Source organism: Xenia sp. Carnegie-2017, unplaced genomic scaffold, assembly GCF_021976095.1.
Source record: "Xenia sp. Carnegie-2017 unplaced genomic scaffold, XeniaSp_v1 HiC_scaffold_23, whole genome shotgun sequence".
Taxonomy (NCBI): domain Eukaryota; kingdom Metazoa; phylum Cnidaria; class Anthozoa; order Malacalcyonacea; family Xeniidae; genus Xenia; species Xenia sp. Carnegie-2017.
The window spans coordinates 9,448,945-9,474,326 of record NW_025813486.1 but is presented as its reverse complement, the minus strand read 5'-3'; the positions used below and the strand labels follow the sequence as shown (position 1 = coordinate 9,474,326).

General features: G+C 35.7%; 2 protein-coding genes and 2 long non-coding RNA genes across 7 annotated transcripts in view; all 4 read left to right on the top strand.

Annotated features, from left to right (window-relative positions):
- The window catches only part of LOC124448598, a 33,226-nt gene extending 15,441 nt beyond the window's left edge, over positions 1–17,785 (top strand). For all 4 annotated transcript variants that reach the window (XM_046999558.1, XM_046999560.1, XM_046999559.1 and 1 more), the window contains one exon: positions 17,371–17,785. In XM_046999558.1, coding sequence (XP_046855514.1) covers positions 17,371–17,666 — 296 coding nt within the window. In that variant the 3' untranslated portion in view covers positions 17,667–17,785. The remainder of the gene's footprint in view (positions 1–17,370) is intronic.
- On the top strand, positions 5,928–7,873 carry LOC124448607. The gene is made up of 4 exons (XR_006949170.1): positions 5,928–6,029; positions 6,851–7,127; positions 7,344–7,477; positions 7,697–7,873. It is a non-coding gene; the product is annotated as an uncharacterized LOC124448607 (long non-coding RNA).
- Positions 13,912–15,055, top strand: LOC124448609. The gene is made up of 4 exons (XR_006949172.1): positions 13,912–14,073; positions 14,201–14,301; positions 14,462–14,528; positions 15,023–15,055. It is a non-coding gene; the product is annotated as an uncharacterized LOC124448609 (long non-coding RNA).
- LOC124448602 lies at positions 15,069–17,318 on the top strand. The gene is made up of 4 exons (XM_046999563.1): positions 15,069–15,251; positions 15,707–15,755; positions 16,336–16,916; positions 16,994–17,318. The coding sequence occupies exons 1-3, from the start codon at positions 15,084–15,086 to the stop codon at positions 16,797–16,799; spliced, it is 681 nt and encodes a 226-aa protein (XP_046855519.1). The 5' UTR covers positions 15,069–15,083; the 3' UTR covers positions 16,800–16,916; positions 16,994–17,318.
- Positions 17,786–25,382: the final 7,597 nt, after the last annotated feature.

Here is a 25,382-nt window from a genome sequence, read left to right as displayed (position 1 = left end):
GGAACCTGAAGAGCCAATGTTTAAATATCGCAAAGCTATAGCTGCTTTTGCTTTTTGTGGTTAGATATTTGTTTGTGGGGATTGTTGGGAGGCGATTTTCTTTAGAGTGTTGAGCAGCTAAGCATTGAAAGTGCACAGTGAGAGCAATCGAGTCTTGGTTCCGCATATCATAACATGTTTGTCGTAAAGACGATGTAATTATGATCGAGGGGACTAGTCAGGCACCCTTTAAGAGTTGAGACGGTCATCAAATCGTAAAAAGGATCTTTAGTACACAAATTCATCACTACAATTTAACTTCAATGTTGGAAGTCTTACCACATCCAAGCTTTGATCATCGTTCAGTGATCACTGAGGACAGTTTTATCCTTGCAGGAGAAATATTAAAACAAATTCATTTCTTACCAGCACTGTCTATTTGAACGGCTTGGTAATCAGAAAATAACAAGTAAAGTAAAATAGACAGGGGACGCTTTGATTTCAAGAAGAGTACACAGAATTACTATTATCCGAGGTTGTTAAATGAAAAGTACTGAGTCTTTGATAATGTATATTCGATATCCATGCTGCTGAAAGAGTAACTATGGTATTGTATGAGTTTGGATTTTGTTCAGTCTCTATGGAGGAGGGTTAAAAAATTAGGGCGATATGAGCATTCTCTCACCATAATTTCCTCTCCTTCCCCTGTAGAGACTTCATGCAGTATAGACAAGGTTATTTGATGTAAAAGTTAGATTGTTTTAAAGATAAGCCCTAAACTGCTTTAGTTTGCCATGGTGATAGCAGAGTACCAGAGAAGGTTAGACGGGAGTCCCTATGAACTCTGATGTTTACAAATTTCTTAGTGATATATAAGGATATCAAAAATAGGTAAAGAAGTGTGTGCAGCCTCGTTGGATATGGTGGAAAAAGGTGTGTTTTGCTCTTTTAGATTGTCAGCAGGGATAAAAAGGTTTCCGTACAAAGCCGTAGTGACACCAACGATGTTATGGTTTCCAAACAGTGACAATGAGAAAACAAAAGGAAGCAAATCGAGAGAGAGAGAGAGAGAGAGACTGAAATAAAATATAATAACCATTATATCATAGGTGAAGCACATGTTAAATGTTTTAAGGGCAAGTCAAGAGAAGGTAGATATCAAGAGATACTAATTGAGAACTACAATGTTGGAGTCTAGAGAAGGGCTAAAGAGGAAGCCATGATAAACGAGGACACAGTAGAACAAAAATGATTTAGGATCTTAGTAGAAAGAAAATTATTTGCTATGATTTAAGACAAACAGCTGGAAGAGAAGAAAGAGAAAGAAAAGTTGTATGACTTCATTTGGACAAGACACATACTAGGAAATTATCATAGCCTTATTGCACGGCATATACTCAGGCAATGTCATATATACATAAAATATAAATATTTGCAAAGTAAAGATTTTAGAAATAATACATTAACATAACTATATATGATGTAATTTTGAAGGACAAGCAACTAATTATTGATAAACTGTAGAACAAATTTACATTATTATTTTAAAATATTTAATATCAAAGCGACAACTTTTTAAACAGACATTGCAATATTATTTTCAACAGTAAAATTTTGGTATTGTAAAATTATTAGAATATCTAAGATAAGATTGATGACAACAATTCTGTCGTTAAAATATAGACGTGTTCAATCATATCCGTGCTCTGCAAATAACACCCAAAGTTTATCAACAAACAAAAAAGGCGCATGAATTACAACAGAACGAACTTGATGTCTATCAGTCAACCCTCAAACTTAGCATGTATGATTTTATCTTAATCCTGCTTCACTTGCTTTGTTGTTTTATCAAAATGTGCTTTCCGTATCCAAATGTGTGGACTTTGTAGATTTGGGCTATACTTATGTATTTTAGACATTGTTTTCCTTTCAATTATCCCCTGAATGCAATGACTTTATTTTAATAATTGCAGTTACATTAGTAGAAATGTATTGATGAATCTACAACGCATAGAAAATTGTTGCTAAAGTTGATTGAATATGGACGCAATCCGTCGATGTTGAACATGTAGGTGATGTACGTGTAATTTTCTCAGACGAGTTTTGTATCGGCAGAGGAAATAATGAAACCCGTGTTTTTCTCGGACTGAGAAAGGATGGTTATTGCAAAGCAGTGAAACAAATACGTCGAGATAGCTGCATCGAGCTTGCACAACAAAAAAGAATTTAAACAAATTCAACGCATAAAACATGTAATATGTTGTGAATTATTCCTTCTTAATAGAGGATACTGGAATGGAATATATTTATTTGAAATTAGATTTATGTGAAGAATCGTTGGAGAAGTTTGTGGAGTATTGTACTTTACATGATCTTCGAAGAGCTCTTCTTGATATTCTCAAACAAATTCAAAGAGGATTAGCTAATCTTATAAGCGGTCCAAATCCTATTCTTCATCGGGATTTAAAGCTTTCCAATACTTTCAAGGCAAATTTCTGATAGCTGACTTTGGTATTAGTCGAATATTGAAGAATGCATCAATAACATATGAAAGCAAAGCTAACAGGGGAACTGAGTATTGGGTTGCTTCTGAGCCATATTTTGAAGATTAATATTTCATTGATACAGCACGCTACAAAAAAGAATCTGATGTATATGTAGGTGTCAGAATGTTAACATTTGCATATCATATATATACTCAATTTTGTGAGATTTTTTTGTTTCCATTACAATTTTTATATTATTTTAGAATGCTGGAATGGTGGCTTGTTATGTTGCAATAAAAGGGAAACATCCTTTTGGAACCAAGCGGCATAGATTGGACAACATATTAAAAGGAAATCCTTCTGGTTTGAATGAAATCAAGAATGACAATCTAAAAGACCTTTTATCGTGGATGCTAAGTCTAAGACCTGAAGGCAGACCATATTCTAATGAGGCGTTAATACGTCCATTTCTTATGGCGAATGACGACACATTTGAATTTTATGTAAAATTGGAAACCTACAGTCAATTAAAACAAATGATATCCTATCAAGTGTCGTTCAACAATTGATTAGTCACTCATCACATTGGAAAAGTCAAATAAATAGTGATGTGTATGATTATTTTGCAACAGACGAAGTGAATCGAAAAATTCATAAGTATGCATCTTCTTGGACTGATTGCTTAAGACTAGTTCGAAATATTGTCCAGTTTTGGTACGATCGTCCACGACCTCAACAAGAAACATTTTATAAGATTGGTGATCACAAGGCGTATTTTCTCAACACTTTTCCCAATCTCTCTTTTCGGGTGCACACTGCTGTCAAGTCAAACGACAAATTGAAAACCAATGCAGAACTTAAGAACTTTTTTAATTTCAACAAGAGCGAACCTTATAAATGAATAATTTAAGGCAAGCAAAACCTGGCCTGTTTGAAGGGAAGGATCTTCGTATTTGAATGTAAAGTAGAACCATATTTTATGACCATATTTTCATTGTGATAGTGGCGTTGCTTAAGCCTTAATAATAGGGTGGATAATATTTATTTATACTTGTTATAATTTGCAAAGGACCATTCATTTCAAAGGAACTTAATTACATAGGTGGTGACATGAATTTTTGAAGAATATACTGCACTGCATGCCACGTAACTACATTTCTGGTGAGTTTAAATTAACTTTATAAAATATAGAATAATTAATATTATTTTTTGCTTTTGGTGATTTTCAGGATAGATATTGATTACCCAAACTTATTTTGATGGAGTTTTATCACGAGTTCTCTCGATAGTAAAGAACTTGCGTTTTTAGGAATTTCAACGTCCAGCTGCCAGCTTTGCGTAAAACTTAAAGTCTCAGAATCACTAAATGTTTTTGCTTATTACCCTCTTACAACTTGTTCAAAGAACTTCTAGAAAGTCAACTTTTATACACCCTGTATATTGCCTGTCTACAATTATACAGTGTTAAGTAAATGCCATGAAATTACTTGATTTTACTTTGCGTTATTTACCATATAATGTATTATTTAGGTTTATATATAGCACATATAATGTATTAATGAGGTAAATAAAAATTGGTTCACAAATAATACATTTTTTGTAAAATAAAGAAACATTATTTAAGAAATAAATTACTGCGCACCCCAAACGCCTAATATGAAAAATATAAAGACCATCCAAAACTTTTCCACTTGGGTTTAGCATTGCAATTGCTGAAGTGACAGACGAAGTGCAAGCCATGCAGATGCATTATGCTTTCTTGAAGCTTAGTGTTGTATCAATGTCGTAGCAATTTCGATAACTGGAGGTCATATTCATATTTGAATTTCATAATCAGCAAAACATAATGAATTTCAGAAAACTTGATACGGTAAAACATGAATATATGAGTATCCCTCCCTCAAATTAATGAGTTCAATATTCTATATTGTTAGTATCAGCAACAGGCAAACATTCCATTTTCCTAGTGAATTTCCATTATATTTATACAGTGATCATTTAATTTATCAGTCTTGATTTTACTTTGAGGTAAAGTTACATTTTGCAAATCTTTGGACAAGCATCATATCCTCAGTGATTTACATTATTCTTTCAAGTGCTGTGTACTTTGTTTTATCGAAGGTTGGCGCACTTAAAGGGAATTATTTGATATATCGGTCGTATTAATCATTGATTACACAGCAAACAATAGACACTAAAACGACCATTTGTCAGAAAACTACACAAAGAGGAATGAATGATTCATATATAATTCATTCATGGACAGTCACGAACGAGAAACCACGATCTTTCAGGATCATAAGAATGGAGTAACGTATTATACATATTATGATACGTTATTATATATTTGTATTTTTGCTGCCTCACTCATGCTCGGCACCACACTAATCGTGAGATGACTCAGCCTAGTCTTTCGCCCGACTGAGATGCTGGTGAAATCTCGATTTGTTTCTGTGTGTCTGTGGATTTTTTCAGAAGGTGGATAAAAGTACATTTAATGTATTATTACAAGTAGACAATATATATGTATAAGCTCTCAGAAGTGATCTTGTAGTCCTAGAAACAATTATTTATAATCTAGTATAACTGTTTGAGAATATCAAATGATTTTTGGTTATATTATGTACGTACGTGTAATGTAATGGCAAGAAATACTTGCCACGTGAGACCTCTGCGCTCACGAATTTAGGCATACATTGGTGAGTCTTAATCTGAATAGAATCGTCAACAATAAGCAATATAGTCCTACCAAAGTAAGAAAATACTAAATTTGCGCAGCCTGTGTGCCTAAAATTAGCTATCACCACAGTGCAATGGTGACTCTTGCACTTGGGACACAGGACAATACGGTTACACATTTTATGGATTGTATTAGAACCTATAAAGGTTCTCTAATTACGTAACTGTCACTTCCGCTTGTAATAATTATATAAAAGTTTGCAGCCTGCATTGTAAACTATTAGTCTGATGATGTCTTTGGAATATAGACGAAATATTACACCATCTTTTGTTTTAAACTCTTGTATTATCTTAAATATCAAGAAAACGAGATGTCCGTTTTGGAATTTGTTTTATATATTGTAAGGAAGAAGAAAATCACGAAAATTATAATTTCATCCCGAAAACCTGTTTCGTAATTTCTCATTCTTCCGAGGCACCTTAGCTATTTTATGTTGTTTTAAATACCTCGTTTAGATAATAAAATGAGTTTTTTGGCTTATTTGGACAAAGCCAAAAAACAATTTCATTGAATCCTATTTGTGAAAAAGCTCGGGAATATTATAGGAATTGTAAAGGATTTCGCAGGAAAATTCAGGAATTTTATCTTTAGTTCAAAAAAACATTAAAATTCATTTCTGGAAACCCCCTGCTCATTTTTGCATAAATTTCCAATGGCAGTATGTAAGAGAGTTGTAAAAGTTCGTGTGGCTATCTAGCTCTGAAAATATTGGGAATTGTGGACAAATTATGTCATTCGAAAGACCAGTGGATAGACGTGGGAAAGTTTGTTTAGCAAATGGTGAATTCTTTACCATAGAATAGACGCCTGAGTTGCGTGTCAAAGTATGTAAAGCATTGAGACATCGTAGCTACATAATTGCGCGTGTTTTCAATGAGAAAAAATATAGTTTGTACAGGGTATTCCAAAAAATGTCTCCCCTATACAAATTACTCGACTTTTGTTGGACCTGTGTTATTATACCTGCGACAAATTCATTGTAAAATGGATTTGGTTGCTTCCATCATCGCGATAAATTTGATACTTAAACGAATTATTTCCTGTTAATTTACTACTTACATCATTCATGTGCAAGTCAATTCAACTCCCAGAGGTACAATAATAGTCAAGAATAATTTGTATAGAATATGTTAGTTCACCTATTTGAATTTTCTTGCCTAATAGTTTATATTTTACTTTCTAAAATGGGATTATTGGCTAAGTAATACATTGTGGTCATTTAAAATTTTAAATAAAAATAAACAAGACAAGACACTGCAGTATGTACATAAGAGATCAAGGTTTTCATCAGATTACTCTGATCAAGACACTAGACTGCAGTACCTAAATAAGGAATAAAGTTTTAACATTATATCAATCCTGATGATGAAGACACTAGACTGGAATAAATAAGAACTCAAGTTTCAACCTCAGATCTTTCCTAATGAAGACATTTGAATTAAGTATATAAAGACCTAAGACTCAACAACAGATCATTCTGAGGAAGACATTAGACTGGAGGGTGTAAAAATTATTAAATAATTCAACATCTGATTGCAATCAAGACTTTCAGAAATCAACTAGGTTTCTTTCCAATTAAGATATTTTAACAAATGCCTCAATTTTTTTTTTATGCATGAATAACTTGCATATTTTTTGAAAACAGGATGTATGCATTGAAATTTGCAAGAAATTGGACATTGCTCCTATGGCTTTACATTTCTTCACACTTATGACAACAGACTGTGAACACTGCCTTGACATCGAATGCCAGATAACAGAAAAATGTGACAGACAAAAAGATCATTATTATAATCCCAACCATATAATAATCGGAAGACATTTCCAATCAGGTCTTTTTCTTTCGGCTTGCATTTAGAGCTGTTCCTGGTTTCTATTTAAAAGCTGTGAATGTTGCTACATTTGAATACTTTGTCATGCAGGTAACAACTGTAATTTTGTGTATGTATTTTCAAAAATAACACTTTTTGCTTGCCTTTGTGCTGGTTTGAGGTCATTTGCTGGCTTACCTCAATTTGTAAGTGTTATTGATTTTGGTCACCTTTCTTATTAGCATATATCATCAAATTGTAAGTGACTTTATGTTCTTTGTTAAGTTATTTAATGACAAATGCATAATGATTATCACTAACCTACAGTGTCGATGGGATTACATCAAGCATAGAGTGGACAACTTGTCCTGGAAAGATCATCTCACTTTGCTAGTTCTTGAGTCAATAATCCAAGCTCACGAAAAAAACATAACTGCCAAAGTTCTTGACAAACCGTTGAGGTACATGGTTATTTTATTTTCATGTAACTAGTTGAGGTTGTTGAGATCTTTCTTTAGAAATTGGATCCACTTTTGAAATGTACTCATACATTATGAACTGTTTGTTTTGTTGTTTTTCAAATGGCCATCAGGGCTAGCAATGCTGGTGTATAAACTCATTCACGTGAATGGGGTTGAGCTGTAAAGAAATACTTTTATCTATAAAGTATATATTTGTAGGAAATGCCATATGGTATTGCTCATTTGTTTGTGAGTAACGACTACAAGCCAAAAAAATACGATCTCATTTGAAGACACAACTCCCACAGTTCAAAACTAGCAAACAAATGTAGACAACGCGAAAATCTCGTTTTGTATGTCCTTGAGCGTGTTCCTGATTTTGGTGTTATAAATATTCTGGTGAAAATGGTATCATCTTACTAATACTTCCTGCTCTTAAAACTATTTTGAATATGCTATGATTATTGTTTGTTTCAGTTTTATTACCAAGCTCCTTCGTAGATAAAGTCTTGCCTGTAGAATGTAAGATTCTGATATCACCAAATGGCGTTAAAAAAGACGTACTTACCAGAAGAGAGTACGTACCAATACACTGAATATAAATTCTGTAATGTGTATATTACCATTTTTCACCAAGGTGGTCTGTCAAAAACATTTCAAATAATATAGTTGATCGATAGATAACGTTTAAAGTAAATGGTTTGAACCCGGGGAATATCGTTATATGTTTGTAAATGATGATCGTCCAGGTTAATAAAGTCCTAGAAGGACTGTTTTATTGTTGTTGACTGACGTTTCGACAACCTTAGCGGTAGTCATCTTCAGAGTCAAATGAGGAGTAAACGTCAGGTTAGCCGTATTTGTTGTCTGGTTCTTACGTCATTGTATTGTTATACAGGAAATGTGCAGGAAATGTGTATTGTCATTGTGGATTAGTGTGAAGTGAAATATTTTATTTTTAGTTGTGATGTGTGATTTAGGTGTGACGTTTTAGTTGTAGTGTGTGGTGTCAATTGTGTATTGTCATTGTGAATTAGTTTGAAGTGTAATGTTTTAGTTGATCGTTTGTTTGTATTGTGAATAAGTCGTTTGTAAGGTGCCGGTAATTGCTGTGATCTGTTCAGGGGGTTTGTTCAAGTTGGTATACCAACTTTCTAATGTAAGCCGTTCTATAGTCAGTACTGTAGAGTGATCAGTCCCAGTCAATGTGTTGTGCTTGTGATTCGGTGATGTTCGGCAATGTGATTAGTTTTGTCTTGTTCTAGTAGCTCGTTTGTGCTCAGTAAGTCTTATGTTTAAGTTCCTGCCAGTTTCCCCGATATAGGAGGCGTGGCAGTCGGAGCAGTTATTTTGTAACTGCACCTTGTCGTTCGTTAGGTTGTTCTTTGTCCTTTATGTTCGTTAGTACTTGTCGTAACGTTGATTGGTTTATAGCGACACGTATGTATGTGTAGTGTAAGATACGCGAGATAGTCTCAGACGTACCTTTGATGTAAGGTATCGTTGCTGTTGTCACTGAGTTGTTCGTTTCGTTAGGTTCGTTGGGTTTGTAAATGTTGAAATTGATAAAGTCAGAGTTATAGTTGTTTTTGTCAAAAACACGTTTGAGATAGTTGTTTTCGTTTTGTAGAGCGTCCGGTGAATCACATATGATTTGTGCACGTCTTGTTAATGTTCTGATTGTGGTGGCTTCGTGTGATGTAGGGTTGTAAGATGATTGGTCTAGTAGTCGGTCAGTATGTGTTGGCTTGCGATAAACTGTTGTTCGTAGTTTTTGATTGTCATGTTTTACCAAACAGTCGAGAAAAGGAAGAGTTCCGTTTTCTTCGACATCTTTGGTAAATTAATAATAATGTTCTGTTTGTTGATGTGGTATGAAGTCATTAATGTCGTCTGCATGTAGTGCTGTGATTGTGTCATCTACGTAGCGACACCAAAAGGTAGTGCATGTTTGTAAGTCATGAGTTTGTTCCTCTATAGATTGCATTACAATTTCAGCAACTACAACAGAAACAGGCGAAACCATTGCTGTCCCATGTAATTGTTTGTAGTGTGTTCCTTTGTATTGGAGTAAGTCGAGGTGAGGCAGGCTCTAGTAACTCATAATGTCTTCTGTCGGTATGGCAGTACGTCCGTGGTGTTTGTAATGAGGGTTTTGGGTACAAGTAAGTGCCAGATTAAGTGGAATACTGGTGAACAGTGATTTCACATCAAAAAGACACTAGTATATAGTTGTCCGGTATTTGTATAGTGCACAGTTTGTAATGAAAGTTTCAGTAGATTGTAGCTTGTGTTTTGATTTGTTTGTAAGTGGTTGCAGTGTTTGTCAAATTACTTTGAAAGTTCATAAGTAGGCGAACCACAGAATGATACAATTGGTCGCATGGGTATTTGTGGTTTGTGAAGTTTTGGTAGTCCGTATAGTCTGGGTGGTCGTGGTACTGAACATCTGAGTCGATAGTAAATACGTTCAGATATAATGTTAGATTTTCTCATAGAGAGATCTTGCTGTTAAGTTGCGTACTAGTGATGGTGTTGGGTCGTTTGAGTTGTTCGTACGTTTGTCTGTCGTTAAGTGCGTCCATTTTGTTAAAGTAATCATTCTGTCCATGACCACAGTGCGTCCTTTGTCTGCTGGTAAAATGACGATGTTGTTGTCGTGTTTTAGTCGTTTGAGTGCTTGTTGTTCGTCTTTTGTCAAGTTGTTGTCACGTAGAGGACGATTGTAAAGTGGAGGCATCCTGCTTCTGATCGTCTTTGGTTTGTCTCTACAAGTCTCTTTGATACGCGGTGGCCTCGACACTTGATACTATCGTCTCAGTCGGGATTTGTCTAGGTGTTATGGAATGTTTTAGTCCGTAAGATAGTAGTCGCGTTTCAGTTTCGTCTAATGGGCGGGAAGAAATATTCCTCACCCAGTTATCGTCATGTTTATGTCTTGCATGTGTTTGGTTGTTTTAAACGTGATACTTTACTTTCTACCATACAAACTATGCAGACGAGCAAACAAGACAGAGACACAACACCACGTTCAAGTTTTTGTTGTTGTTTGATTTGGTGTTGTGTCTCTGTCTTGTTTGCTCGTTTCTCTGCAATAGTTTGTATGGTAGAAAGTAAAGTATCACGTTTAAAACAAACTAAAACCGTGGAGACATAAACATGACGATAACTGGGTGAGGTATTTCTTCCCGCCCATTAGACAGAACTGAAACGCGACTACTATCTGCAGTTCGACGTTCCATAACACTGAAAATCCCGACTGAACGAATATTTCCAGTCGAGGCTTTGTCTAGCATATCAAAGAGACTTGTCGAGACAACCAAAGACGGATCGAAGCAGATAACCTCACTTTTGTCGTCTACTGCGTGAACAACAACGACAAAGACGAACAACAAGCACTCAAACGACTAAAACACGACAACAACATCGTCATTTGAGACGCGTGACATGGTCATGGATGAGAATGATACTTTAACAAAATGGACGCACTGTTAACGAACAAACGAACAATAAACGAGACAACACGCAAACTTAACAGCAAGATCTTCTCTATGAAATCTAACATTATATCTGAACGTATTTACAATCGACTCAGATGTTCATACCACGCCTGCCACAGACTGAAAACTTCACAAACCACAAACCATGCGACAATTAGTATCATTCATTGGTTGCCGAACTTTCAAAGCGCGACGAACAACAAACAAATCGAAAACACCAGCTACAATCTACTGAAACTTTCATTACAAACTGTGCACCTATACGGACAATATATACTAGTGTCTTTTGAATCACTGTTCGCCACGGCTGGCGCTCGTGCAAACGCCGCAACGTACTGCCATTACCGACAGAAGACATTATGGAGAACAGGCTTCTGCCTCGCCTCGACTTTTGCTTCAATGAAGACGCCAACAATTACATGGAGGACAGCATGGGCTCGCCGTTTTATTGGCAGTTATGAAATTATTAATGAATCTATGGAGGAACGGGCACTCATGACTTTAATGCACTACTATAACTGCGTGGGCTGTTACACAATCACAGCACTACATGGACGACATTATTGACTTATACTCACATCAACAAACAGAACAGCCACATACCGGTGTCAAGGAAGTCTTCCTTTTCTCGACTGTTTGTTAAAACATGACAATCAAAACACGAACAACAGTTTATGAAAGCAACACATACTGACCGACTACTAGACCAATCATCACAGACCCACATCGACCACCATAATCGAACATGCTGGACGTGCACATCATGTAATTCACCCGCTTACTGAACGAAACAACTATCTCAAACGTGTTTTTGACAAAAAACAACTATAACTCTGACTTTATCAATTTCAACATTTAAACCCAACGACCTAACAACGAACAACTCGTGACAACGCAACGTACCATCAAGGCGTCGCGAGATTCGCTCGCGTATCATAGCTCGCGCCATGTCACAACGTTACGGTACTAACGAACATAAGACGACAAACGACAGGTACAGTTTCAAAATAAACTGCTCCATTACCACGCCTATTATCGGGAAACTGGCAGGAACAAACATAAGACTTACTGAGCACAAACAGCTACTGGAAACAAGACAAAACTAATCACATTGCCGAACATCACCGAATCACAAAGCACAACATTGACTGGGACTCGGCAAATGCATCTGGCTGACTATGACAACGTACATTAGAAAGTTGGTATACGGAACAAACCACCTGCTGAATTACGGCACCTTCAAACGACATTCACAATACAAACAAACGATCAACAAAAACATTACACTTCAAACTAATTCACAATGACAATACGCAATTGACACCCACACACTACAAAAACGTCACAAATCACACATCACACTTAAAATAAAATATTTCACTTCACACAATCCATGATATTTCCTGCACATTTCCTGCATTCCTGTACGCACCAGTACGGTGGCGTAGGCTCAATTACTCATTTGACTCTGAAGACTGAAGGTGAGGTATCGAAACGTCAGTCAACAAAACAGATCCTTCTCAGGTCTTTCCTGGACGATCATCATTACAAACATATAAAGATAACGTTTGTACTGTTTGGTTCAAAACATGCAAAATGTTGGGATTTTTAATCATGGCCGGGAGAAAAGCGAGTTTAATGAAAGCGCATTTTACGTCATACAAGGCACGGAAGTTAATTGATCACCATTACTATAGATTTTATTATATGCAGTTTTCATATTTTTCAGCTTGACGAAAACGAAAAATGCCCGTCACATATTAGGTAAATTGGTGCAGCCACAAACACTTTTTGCAATCATTAATTTTTAGCTTTAAAAAACATTAAAACATACGTAAAACATTATTACGAACATCATTGTTTAGTGGCAAAAACTAATAAGCTCTGTTTATAATTTTACGTAAAATCCCTTAGTAGCTATTCCAAGGAGAAACACATAAAGTAGCTATAGTATTTATCCAGTTGAATTCTTTCGCCGTAGCTATAAGTCCTGTTTAAAGAAGTTCTTGCTATTTTGTTTCAGATGTGTATAAAATGAAAAATATCATCATTTTTTTCACTGTTTCTACAGTTGGTATTTTTATTTCCATTTCAAACTACCTAGCCCTATTCAATAGAAAGCGCCATAATCAACTTAGCGTAAAAAGATCAAGCACCATCACATTCGACGCCACAATACATTGCGATTATTCTCTCTTTGAGCAGAATTAAAAGAAAGGCTATCTGTAGTTACAAATTAAGTTAATTAGTTAGCAGTTCTGTCTCCAGAGTCAGGCCACTATCGCAGAATCCAACATGAAACAGTGTAAGCAATGAATAACCGCAATTGTATTTTGGAAAACATACTGCACAACTGTGACCGAAATATACCGGGCGGAAAGCGAACTTTAAATATAAATATCAAAGCCCAGCAAAGTGCTTTTAAAGAGCCATTTAATGCATAAAAGAAATATTTATTTAAAAGTGTAACGTTTCGTCTTGACTCTCAAGACATCATCAGACAATATTGAATTACAAGTATAGAGGGATACATACATAATGCTATTTTCGTAATATTAAATTACATGGTGGGATAAAAACGTGTTAGTAAATATTGGATAAGATGGTATGACGTGGGATAAGTAGAAACACGAAAGAAACAAAAAAACCCCACAAACAATCATAAAGTATACAGACATGAGGACGGTCAAAATTAGATTAAAGCAACTGAAGGACAATGGAGTTTCCTTGGACGTTAAGAGATGGTTTCATTTTGTTGATTAAGAGGCTTTCGTGAATAAGAAGTTCTTGTGAGTCTGAGCATGAAGAAAGTATTTTAAAATCCTCGAAGGTGGCGGTGTGTGGATTTAAGGTGTGATAGTATGGAGGAATGACAGGGATGTTTAGAAGGTTTACCAGTCAAAGGGTAATGCCCAAATGCTCTGAAATTCGAGTGTGTATTTAATTTTTGTCATTGTTTAGTACGGCAGTAATTATGAATCCAGTAAAGTTGAAGAGATCATCTGCTATCATAAAGACATTGTAAGTCTCGACATAAATCAATCCCAGTCTGGAGAAGTCAGCATCCGCATAATTAGAAAGAACTCGTCTCCGGAGGTATTACTGTTGCTTCAATAATAATGTATTACCCTACTCTTTCCGTGGTTAATGGTGTAGCAACTACTCATAGCGATGTTTGATCTTGAATGTGACATAACTCTTGTGAGTTTTTATTTGATTGTAGGTCGTTTTCGTCGAGGATTCTATGATAAAAGCGAAAAGTCTTATGACATTGATTGATGGCTTTTATCGTTTGCTTGTGAACCCATACAACCTTAATGAAATGTACGTAATTACATTGTTTAGAGCCCGTGACAATCAATGACGTACATTTGCATCAATGATCAGTGGTCTTTAGACAATAATCAGTTTTGTGAATTTCCTTTAAAATATGGCGAGCGATTTTGTTTGGTTCAAGTTTAATCGATTGGATTTTTTGCCTTAGGTGGATCTGGTCATAATAAATCATCTGCAAAACTCCATCAGCAATTTGGGATCCATGGACCGATTGAGTAAGTACTAGTTAACAAAAAACTACTTTGTTAAAATGTGCGTGAATACATTCCTATTTTCGAAATAATATACGTGAAATAGATTTCCATTTCTATTATAAATACGTTATCTATGATTGATTTGTGGCGATGAAAAATCGTGAAATTGAAGTGTGGTACAGTGGCGTAGAAAGCTCGATAATTGGGGCAATATTCATATATTCACGTTTGGCCGTATTAAGTTACTTTGAAATCGAGTGTTTTCTGTGGATTGTAACATATATATGTATATACCCCATTATCTATGCTGTCTTAGCCAATGCCTGGTATGGTAGACGTTTTTCATGAGCATTGATTTTGCATAGTAAGTCCGTGTTATATTCTCCACCACAGTATCAGTCGTCAACATTCCTTGTCATCTCAATTTTTTCTGTATTGTGTTAATATCCAGCATTTGCCTCACTTATCATCATTATTTTTGCATTGCTCTACCATTTACGAAAATATTTTTACAGGCAAAGATGGTTGATAATCTCTTAAAGGCGGTAAAACAAAAGCAATCCATCTGGCGTTTATATGATACGCCAAAGTCCCAAACATTTTGACAGTTATATCCTATCACTCATTCACGGCAATGAAATAAAGAATTACGAAATGTTAGTCGACCATGGCAAGTACTGCCTAAAGGATGGGCCCATGTTTGACAGTATGGTAAAACTTGTGGAGTTTTATAAGACTGAACAGGTTTGTTTTGTTTGCATGGAAAAACGGTGTATTTCATTGATATGGCATGACACGTTTGTGTTCGTGGCAAGACATGTTTTTGTACAGACAAACACGTTTTTGTGCATGCACTTAGCCTATTTGTCGCTGGACAAAGTTGATTATTTGAGATTAATGACATGGATAAGGTTAATTTGAGAAGGTGCAAATTGAACAGTTGTAACATTTGACTGGAAATGAGAGATACTTGTTATGTTGCAATTAAGTTTACACTTGGTTTACGTTTCAAATTGTCATTTGAAAATAATCAGAAAGGCAAAATGAATTTTTTCATTTCTCGTCGTGTGTTCCTTTTTTAGCACATTGTAAGCCTGAGCTTTCTACTCCACTTTAAATTGGCTCTATGCCTTTAAACTGTTGGATTACAAGTCAACTTATATTCACTATAGAAGTATATCAAATTTTGTTTTCTCTAGATCGGTTTTCCGACGGTACTAACGAAATATTGTCCAGTACAAACGGAAGGTAAAGTTTATGTTTGAATAATAGTGTCCATATTTTGTTGTAAAATAAGAAACTTTTCTAAGTGCATGGCTTGTGAAAAGATGGAAAATTGTGGTGATTTTAGTTTAAAAATGTTGTTTTGCGATTGTCTTAGGCACTAGTTACAATCTTTATTATTAGCTAACAGTCAAAGTTTTGTAGTAAACATTACAGAAAAAAATGTTTTTTAAAGATAGCCATTTTGTTATATCTTCTCCCACAAAATGAATAACCTTAGACACAAGAAAAATGCTCTCAAATTTTTATTTTAAAGCTCTCAAAATATATTGAAAAACAATACGTTATGCACAACAGAAAAGTTACAACGAAAAGGTCTTTTTGTGCTTTAATTTTTTATCTCACCCAATGTCATTATATTTGAATCATTTGATTGCATAACTGAGTAATTAATGTTATGTTTAATTGTTGTTATGTTGCCCATTGTTTTCCCAAAAAGTGCACTGCATGTATGTATTGCATTGGTTAAAGTGGGTAACACTTATGCTTCAGATTATTTTCGTTTCACTCACCTCTAAAAGTAATAGTTTTATGTCATTTTAAGAATTGCAGTTTCCTGAGTGGAAATGCATCGATAAATCTACAAAACATAGAAATTTGTCATTAAAGTTGATTCAATATGGACGCAATCGGAATACCGAGATTAAACGGGCTGGTGATGTACGTGTGATTTTTTCCGACGAGTTTTGCATTGGCAAGGGAAGCAACGAAACCCGTGTTTTTTTGGGACTGAGAAAGGATGGTTACTGCAAAGCAGTAAAACGAATACTTAGAGATAACTGTATCAAGAGTGCGCAACAAGAAAAGAATATTTTGAATGAATTCAACGCAAAGAAGTCAAAATATGTGGTGAATTATTTCTACTTAGAAGAGGATACTGGAACGGATTATGTCTATTTAATATTAGACTTATGCGAAGAATCATTGGAGAGTTTTGTGAAGTTTTCTACTTTGCCTGATCTTCAAAATGCTCTTCCAGAAATTCTTACACAAATTTTAAAAGGATAAGCTGATCTTCACAGCGGCCCAAATCCTATTCTTCATCGGGATTTGAAGCCTTCCAATGTTCTCCGAGATTCATCTACAGTTGATAAAGGACGTTACAAGAAAGAGTCTGATGTAATGGTTGGTATAGGAATATGACTATTTACAAGGTACAAATAAATTTCATTTTTTGCATTTTACATTGTTTATCATTTTAGAATGCTGGAATGGTGGCTTATTATGTTGCCACGAAAGGTAAACATTCTTTTGGAGCTAAACGGCATATACTGGACAATATGTTGAATGGAAACCCTGTTGGCTTAGATCAAATCAAGGATGAAGCAGGGAAAGACCTTTTGTTCTGGATGTTAAATCTACGACCTGAAGACAGGCCATCTGCTAACGAAGCGTTGAAACACCCATTTCTTATGTCGGATGACGAGAAATTTGACTTTATGTAAAGTTGGAAACCAACAGCCAATAAAGACGAGCGAGACCGAGTCAAGTGTAGTCAAGCAATTAAATAGCAAGTATTCAAATTGGAAAAGTTTCATGGACACTGATGTATATGATTATTTAAGAACAGACGAGGTAAATGGAAAAATATATAATTATGGTCCTTTATTGACAGAATGCTTGAGACTTATTCGAAATATAGGCCAACATTGGTACGATCGACCACGGCCAAGACCACAAACATTTTATAAGATTGGCGATCACAAGGCATTTTTTATCAAGAAATTCCCCAATCTCCCTGTTTGGGTGCATGCTGCTGTGAGGTCAAATGAAGAATTTAAAACAATACAGAACTCAAGAACTTCTTTAATGAAAGCGAATCACGTGAATGAACAGTTTAAAGAGAAAAGAACCTGTTTGAAGGAAAGGCAATGATAAGTATTTGTATGAATGTACATTAAAACCATTTTTACTTCCCAGTTCCATACGTTGTATATAGTTGTTCGGTATTTGTATAGTTCTCAGTTTTTTAATGAAAGTTTCAGTGGATTGTAGCTTGTGTTTTGATTTGTTTGTAAGTGGTTGCAGTATGTCAGTCAAGTACTTTGAAAGTTCGTAAGTAGGCGAACCACAGAATGATACAATTGTTCGCATGGGTATTTGTGCTTTGTGAAGTTTTGGCAGTTCGTATAGTCTGGGTGTTCATGGTACCGAACACCTAAGTCAATAGTAAATACGTTCAGATATATATTAAATTTTATCATAGAGAAGATCTTGCTGTTAAGTTTGCGTACTAGTGATGGTGTTGGGTCTCGTTTGGGTTGTTCGTACGTTTGTCTTTCGTTAACAAGAGTGTCCATTTTGTCGAAGTAATCATTCCTGTCCATGACCACAGTCACGCGTCCTTTGTCTGCTGGTAAAATGACGATGTTGTTGTCGTGTTTTGTCGTTTGAGTGCTTGTTGCTCGTCTTTTGTCAAGTTGTTGTCACGTATAGTGAACGATTGTATAGCGGAGGCTATCCTGCTTCTGATCTCGTCTTTGGTTGTCTCTGACAAGTCTCTTTGTTACGCTAGGACAGCCTCGACACTAATGTTTTAGTCCGTAAGATAGTTGTTGTGTTTTAGTTTCGTCTAATGAGCGGGAAGAAAAATTCCTCACCCAGTTATCGTCATGTTTATGTCTTGTACGTGTTTTAAAACGCACTACAACACGTACAAGACATAAACATGTACGTGTACCGTTTACTCAACTTATGTCTTATGGCAACTTATACGGAACCCGGACCCCTATGTGCACTTGGCGAATTTTGGTTCACTTGGGCATTATTTTTTATTTTGTGAACGTAATGACTCACCAGTTGAATGAAACCAGTAGATGTAGATCTCAAGTTATACCAAAAACTAGTTTAGTTACAAAACCAAGCTGTTGCTGATGTTTCTTCACTGGTGATTTTCTCTTGACTCACACATAGGATTGTTGCTCATGTTTTTCATGAAAATAGATTCTTGGCTAAACAAAACTTTCTTATGATTTGTTAAAATCCACTCTGGATTTCTATTACTTTACAGTCCAAGTGTTGTTTTACTTTCAGATCATGAATTGCATCATTATCTACCAGCTCTTTCTACATTGCACGTTGTAACAAATATCCCTGGGTAGGTTGTAATCACAAACCACATAATCTGTGGGGCTGCTAACTTATTCTCGAGTTAACAATTGTTTAACAAAAGTGGAACATCTGGCATGAATTAGATTTTAACAACAAGATTGGGCATGAATTGGATAACAACAACTGTTCACATTTTTTTAAAAGCTTGCAAGATAAATATTCGAGCCCAAGAAATAATTTTAAACATAGTCATAAACAATTTGGTTTTATGAAATTTATTAAGAGTGACGTTTCGTCTTTACTCAAGACATCTTGAGACCAATTAGGAAGTTAACAAGAATATAGATATATAGAGCTATTTGCATAGTTTGAGGTATCAGATTACTGTGAATGTGTAGGTGTTATGTGATGTATTGTGTGATATAAGTGTGATGTATTTTTAGGGTGAGGTGTTGAGACTAGAAAAGCCAAAGAGGGATGGAACTGCCTTGGGTGTTAAGTGAAGGTTTTAGTTTGGAGATGAGGAGGCTTTCGTGGATCATGAGGTTGAATGTGTTTGAGCAGGATGAGATGATTTTAAAATCGTCTGGCGAAGCAGGTTGGTTGGAGGAGTTACTATGAGAAAGAATACTTGACATTAATGGGTTAGTATAGCGTTTTCCAGTCAAGAGAAAGAACATTAACAAGACGTGCACAAATCATATGTGATTCACCGGACGCTCTACAAAGCGAAAACAACTATCTCAAACGTGTTTTTGACAAAAAACAACTATAACTCTGACTTTATCAATCTCAACACTTACAAACCCAACGACCCAACGAACGAACAACTCAGTGACAACAGCAACGATACCTTACATCAAAGGTACGTCTGAGACTATCGCGTATCTTACGACCATACAACATACGTGTCGCACATAAACCAATCACAACGTTACGACAAGTACTAACGAACATAAAGGACAAAGAACAACCAACGAACGACAAGGTGCAGTTTACAAAATAAGCTGCTCGACTGCCGCCTCTATATCGGGCAAACTGGCAGGAACTTAAACATAAAGACTTACTGAACACAAACGAGCTACTAAGAAACGAGACAAAACTAATCACATTGCCGAACATCACCGAATCACAAAGCACAACATTGACTGGGACTCGGCAAATGCATTACTTACAGTACTGACTATAGACAACGGCTTACATTAGAAAGTTGGTATACTAACTTGGAACAAACCCCCTGAACAGATCACAGCAATTCCGGCACCTTACAAACGACTTATTCACAATACAAACAAACGATCAACTAAAACATTACACTTCACACTAATTTACAATGACAATACACAATTGTACCCACACATTACAACTAAAACATCACACCTAAATCACACATCACTACTAAAATAAAATATTTCACTTCACACTAATCCTTAAAGACAATACATTTCCTGTACACACAATACAATGACGTAAGAACCAGTTAACAAATACGGCTAACCTGACGTTTACTCCTCATTTGACTCTGAAGATGACTACCGCTAAGGTTTTCGAAACGTCAGTCAACACAACAAAAACAGTCCTTTTCAGGACTTTATTAACTATAGTTTTCTATTGCGCTCTCGGAACAAAAATAGCGGCGAGAGCCCATGTGACCGTATTTACCCAATCATCATGCAGAATGCAGAAAACAATACGTGCCCAACCACAGAACTCATAATATACCAACTCTGCGGTCCCAACTCTTACATATAGAGGGCTCTGGATAGAATTAGCGTTGTGTTCATCTTCTCGTCGTCAATTTGAATGTGCAAGTTCTGTGATTTAGACATAAAACACGAATTTTGACAACATTTACTAGGGTAAGTTTACTTAAATGGTTTTTATCATGAAAAGAGCAAGGGCAAATGTCATAACTATTTTTGAAACATTTTATAACAACAGCGCAGTGTAGTGTTTACAACAAATTGTTTGCAATGTAAGTCGCATTTTAATTATATTTATTTGATTGTATTATAATTAATCTGGATGTATTATTATAGACTAGAAAGTATAAATGTAATAAATGTTTGGCGTCGGCGACTTGCCTAAAATTCAAAGATTCCGGAAATGTTAGCTTATTCGAAAATATTAAATATATTACCACTTACTTTGGTTATACCTCGTAATTGTACGACAAATTGCCCGAGTAGATAGCTTAAAGCCTTAATATTCTCCAACATAATTTTATCGCTTGCTGTGGACGTTTATGTAAACAAATACAATCGCAATTTGCGCGACAATATGATGTAGTTCTGTGAGATGATTCATTGATCGTAATTTTACATGTTAAGTACTTTAAGTTGTTTGACAAAACATAGTGAATCATGATAAACTACTCGCGGGTCCCATTTAATCTGTTTACAAGCCTCAATGCGAGCATACTTGTTTACTTTTAAAATCGAAATCAGGGTGGATCAATGGTAGGCAAGGCACTTGCCAATAGTGAAATTCCTAAGTTGATCTCAATTAGATTATATACCATAATGATACTAGAAGAAAAGCTTGTAAGTTAATTGTTATGTGGTTTGCAGACCAGTTAGTAATCAATTTAGTAATAGCTCTGCTATTGATAGGCCGAGAGAAGCCAACTTTTGCCTAACTCATCTAGCTATTTGACAGGTATATATTCATTTTGCCTGACGTAGACAAATTTTGCACAATTGACATCATCTGGAGGATTACTTATTCAATGAGTTTTATAAATTGTGTGTGTTCATTGGCCTACTTTTTGCCAAACTTAAGCAGTAAGCAAAATGAATCAATCATGGCAGTTACTAAGAATCGTTGTGTTTAGCATTTTAGGGAAGTAACTAAATTGTGTATAAAATTTACATGTGACTGCTCAATTTGCATTTACAAGATATCATTTAGTGCGTTTAAAGGACACATGCAAGCTAGAAGACAACTTTATTTTATTGTAATGCCTATAGCGTGAAAATAAGACGTACCAAGTTTCAAAGTCGTCCGCGAAATATTTAAAGATATTTAGGGTTATAATCGGTAAAACACGATATTCGATGACCATTGCTAAAACGCCGTGAGATTGTTTAAGTCTGGGAACTGGGAAGAGTGACGTAATAGTTGACATAAACAAGTTTCGTTCTTATATCGTTCTACGACTTGCACGCAATTCTTTCACGGCTTTCGGTAGTTTGCTATTACTGTTTTTATTTAACAAAATTAATGGATTCTTCTGAAGAAGAAAGGCGTAATATTGTCGTCAATAACAATGAGGTACAACCTTACATGTTTGAGCCTTTGGCCAACGCGCAAGGTGATCATAAGTAATGACAATTCTTCGTCATCGGAAAGCGAAGATGAATACATTCACACAATTGGAAATGTTGAATGGTTAGTTGCATTTTATTGATGCTTCATTGTTTTCCCAAAGTAGAAAGAATGTTTTATCTTTTAGGTGCGAGTGTGGCTTTTGTGTGGTCATGAGTACAGGACGGGAAAGTATATGTTGCCAAGAGATAAACAAAACTGATCCTCTGATACATGGCGATCATATTTGTATCACACAAGAGGAAGAGTTTGCCACAGTGTGTATAAACGAAGCTGTCGTAAAACAGCTATGGTCGTAATACATGACATTGGACCTATGCCTGAGAGTGAAGAAAACAAGTAAATATTACCTTAGAAGTGTAATTACGTGTATGTCGACAAATGTATAATGCCGATAAGTATCTTAGACAAAATTTTGTATCGTTCAGAGCATTACGCTACACGGCGTACCGACAGTGGACGACTTGGGTGCATAACGGGTTGGGGAAAAAGTACCGACACCTTCTTGTGCTGTGGACAAAATCCGGAAAGCATTTCCTTCGCCTTCTGGAGAATACAAAGGATTTGAATATGCTCCACTTTCTGAATGGTAGGGCTTATGGCGTATGACAAAGTCTGTTCATTTGTAATTATGTTTATTTCATGTGGGACGTTATTTCTTTTATTTATTAAAGCGAGGATTTATGTTGCTTAATGGCTTCAGCTTTGCTGATTTTTGATTTGTGGTGAGTCAATGGGACAGGTATTTCTTTCACTCAGCGACATCAAGAGCTTTGGAGTGTTGGATTAATGCGTCTGCAGTACAAAACTTCTTTCATCAAGTCCTTAACATATCCTGAAAAGCAAATCATTATTTATGTTGGCTTTGCATTGCACTTTGAGAAAAGGTAAGTTTATTTTCTATACTAACCATAAGTTATGTCAACTTTCCTGGTTTGATGACCCTTGTCCATTTTTGACTTTAAATAAGCCACTCTCCAAATCAAGGCCTCTTCTGTTTCCACACCATTCTTCGTTTTTCTGGGTTTATTTCCATTCTCATTGAAATGAAGAGCAGCAATAAACAATTTACAAATGAATGTTAAGTTATGTTTACAACTCTTGCAACTTATGCTTTTGCAATGATGACTTTTTTAGTAATCATACACTAGTCATAATTATATTACCTTGCTTCCATTGATCTGAAAAAATGGGTATGTTTTGGTGCAAAGAATCACAACTCAGTGGAAACCTTCGATGGATGAAGTCTGCTTCTACATAACTGAGTTTTCCAATATCTCTCATGGATACTTGGACTCAACAAACGAAGACAGCTCAACATAAGCTTTTGAACTAAGATCAGAAGTTAGTTGACAAAAGAAAAAGAATGTGATGCTACTTTGAAATTTATTTGCTTACAATACCTTTTTATCCACATTCTAGGCTCTAACATATCATGTTCACATTTTGGGAATACATCACTATGTCCCTCATGGATGTCCACATATATGATTGAGAACTGCAACCACTTTGCCTTGACAAGTTCTTCATCACCATTGCTGGAAGCAGCACCAGTATACATGGTTGGAAATTGTGGGGCCCAATCCGACAATAATTTGCAACCACTTTTTTTGATGCTGCCAAAATTTTCTTTTTGATTCCTGTTGGAATTTGATTATTGATGAAAATGTAAAAGGTTGGTTTGTGATGACAATCTATACCTTTGCAACATACCATACATCAAAGTAGTGCTCGATTTTTGGTCTTTGTTTTGACATGTAGGTTTGATTGAGCATGTCTGTCTGTAGTCATTGACTTCACCTTCATCCCCTTTCATCAAACTTTACGCAGACATCTCTTTAATCCCTCAATGTAAAGAATAGTCGGGTGACTGGATAGTTAGTACTAACGTTGCATTGTCATTGTCGGATTCTTCATTTTTCGCTTAACTCATTTGAACATTGAGAGTCTGATCCATTGTTGCTATTGCTCATCGTCGACGTGCTTTCTGTATCAGACCATACAGCGCTATCCTCAAAATGTTCAATTTCACATGACGTCGTCTATGTGCTGTGATTTTTTGTTGAAATGAACTCAACCTCCGTACCTAGCATTAAATTATCGTATTGCTGGATTTTCACAAAAATCAAAACGGCCGGAATGGAAAGTCTATACCTCTACTTATCATATTTGGCACTTTTGTTTGAGTGGTTCTTGACCTTACGTGTTTTGCGGACGGATTGTTATGGCTGCTTGGCATTTCATTGCGCTTCTAAGGTACGTTAAGGAATTTTTTATGAGTTAAAATAACAAAGAAAGATCAAACGACATAGTCTGAATGAGTTACCACTGTATAAGTTTGTGTTTCGCTGTCTACATATTTTGACATCATTCATCTTAGACAAACTTCCTTTGAGGTAAAACGCACAAACATTTCGAGCCGATGTCGACACATCGTGGTCGTCATACAAGAGAGTCGTCAATAATCTAAAATTATAAAATTGTCTTCAATTTGGTAATGCTATATAGCTTAGTTTTTGATAAATGTAAACAAATATTGCTAACTATAACTATAATATTCACCTCTTCTCTCAAATGCAGTTCTAACATTTGTTGGCTGCTTCCTTTTAGATGCTACACTTGTGGGTTCCACAGAGTATTAAAAATCGTGGATACAGCATCCTTCTTAAGGCGAAGCCGTCCTGCATCCATCCTACTGATTGCGTCGCTTCAAAATTTTGCACGAAGCACGAACTCTCGAAATGTTGCGAGCACAATTTTGAGCTCTTTTGTTAGCTTCCAATTTTTGCGTCGGATTTTTCAATCCAAATATCCGCATGCGCTTGTTTTCGGAAACGAAAAGAAACCTTTGCTGCGTTTCGTGGTTCTTAGAAGAACCGTTTTTACAATTAAATGCGGCACAATAAACCATATTTTCAATGCTAAATTGTCGTGTTGTTAAGAAATTACCAATATATTTTGAACGAAGCGCGCAATTGACCGCGTTTAGCGAATGTCAACTATTACGTCACAACGACATCGGTAGCTGTCGCTAGCTCGTCGGGCATTTTCAATACGTTATCAGTAAAGCATCAACTTTAAACCTCCTTTTTTTCAAAAATATTTATCCTTTGAGTCTCAAACTTTGGTGAACTATTAGTTGTAGCTATACCTTCATGTAAAGTACAAAAATAACAATCCGAATTTTATGTTGCATGTGTCCTTTAAGCAATC

What these genes read in the sequence shown, in the direction of transcription:
- LOC124448602 (XM_046999563.1), top strand. Translation starts at nt 15,084, where the DNA reads ATGATACGCCAAAGTCCCAAACATTTTGACAGTTATATCCTATCACTC. An exon ending in AGTTTTATAAGACTGAACAG is followed by an intron (nt 15,252 to 15,706) that starts GTTTGTTTTGTT and finishes TGTTTTCTCTAG; the next exon opens with ATCGGTTTTCCGACGGTACT. An exon ending in TTGTCCAGTACAAACGGAAG is followed by an intron (nt 15,756 to 16,335) that starts GTAAAGTTTATG and finishes TGTCATTTTAAG; the next exon opens with AATTGCAGTTTCCTGAGTGG.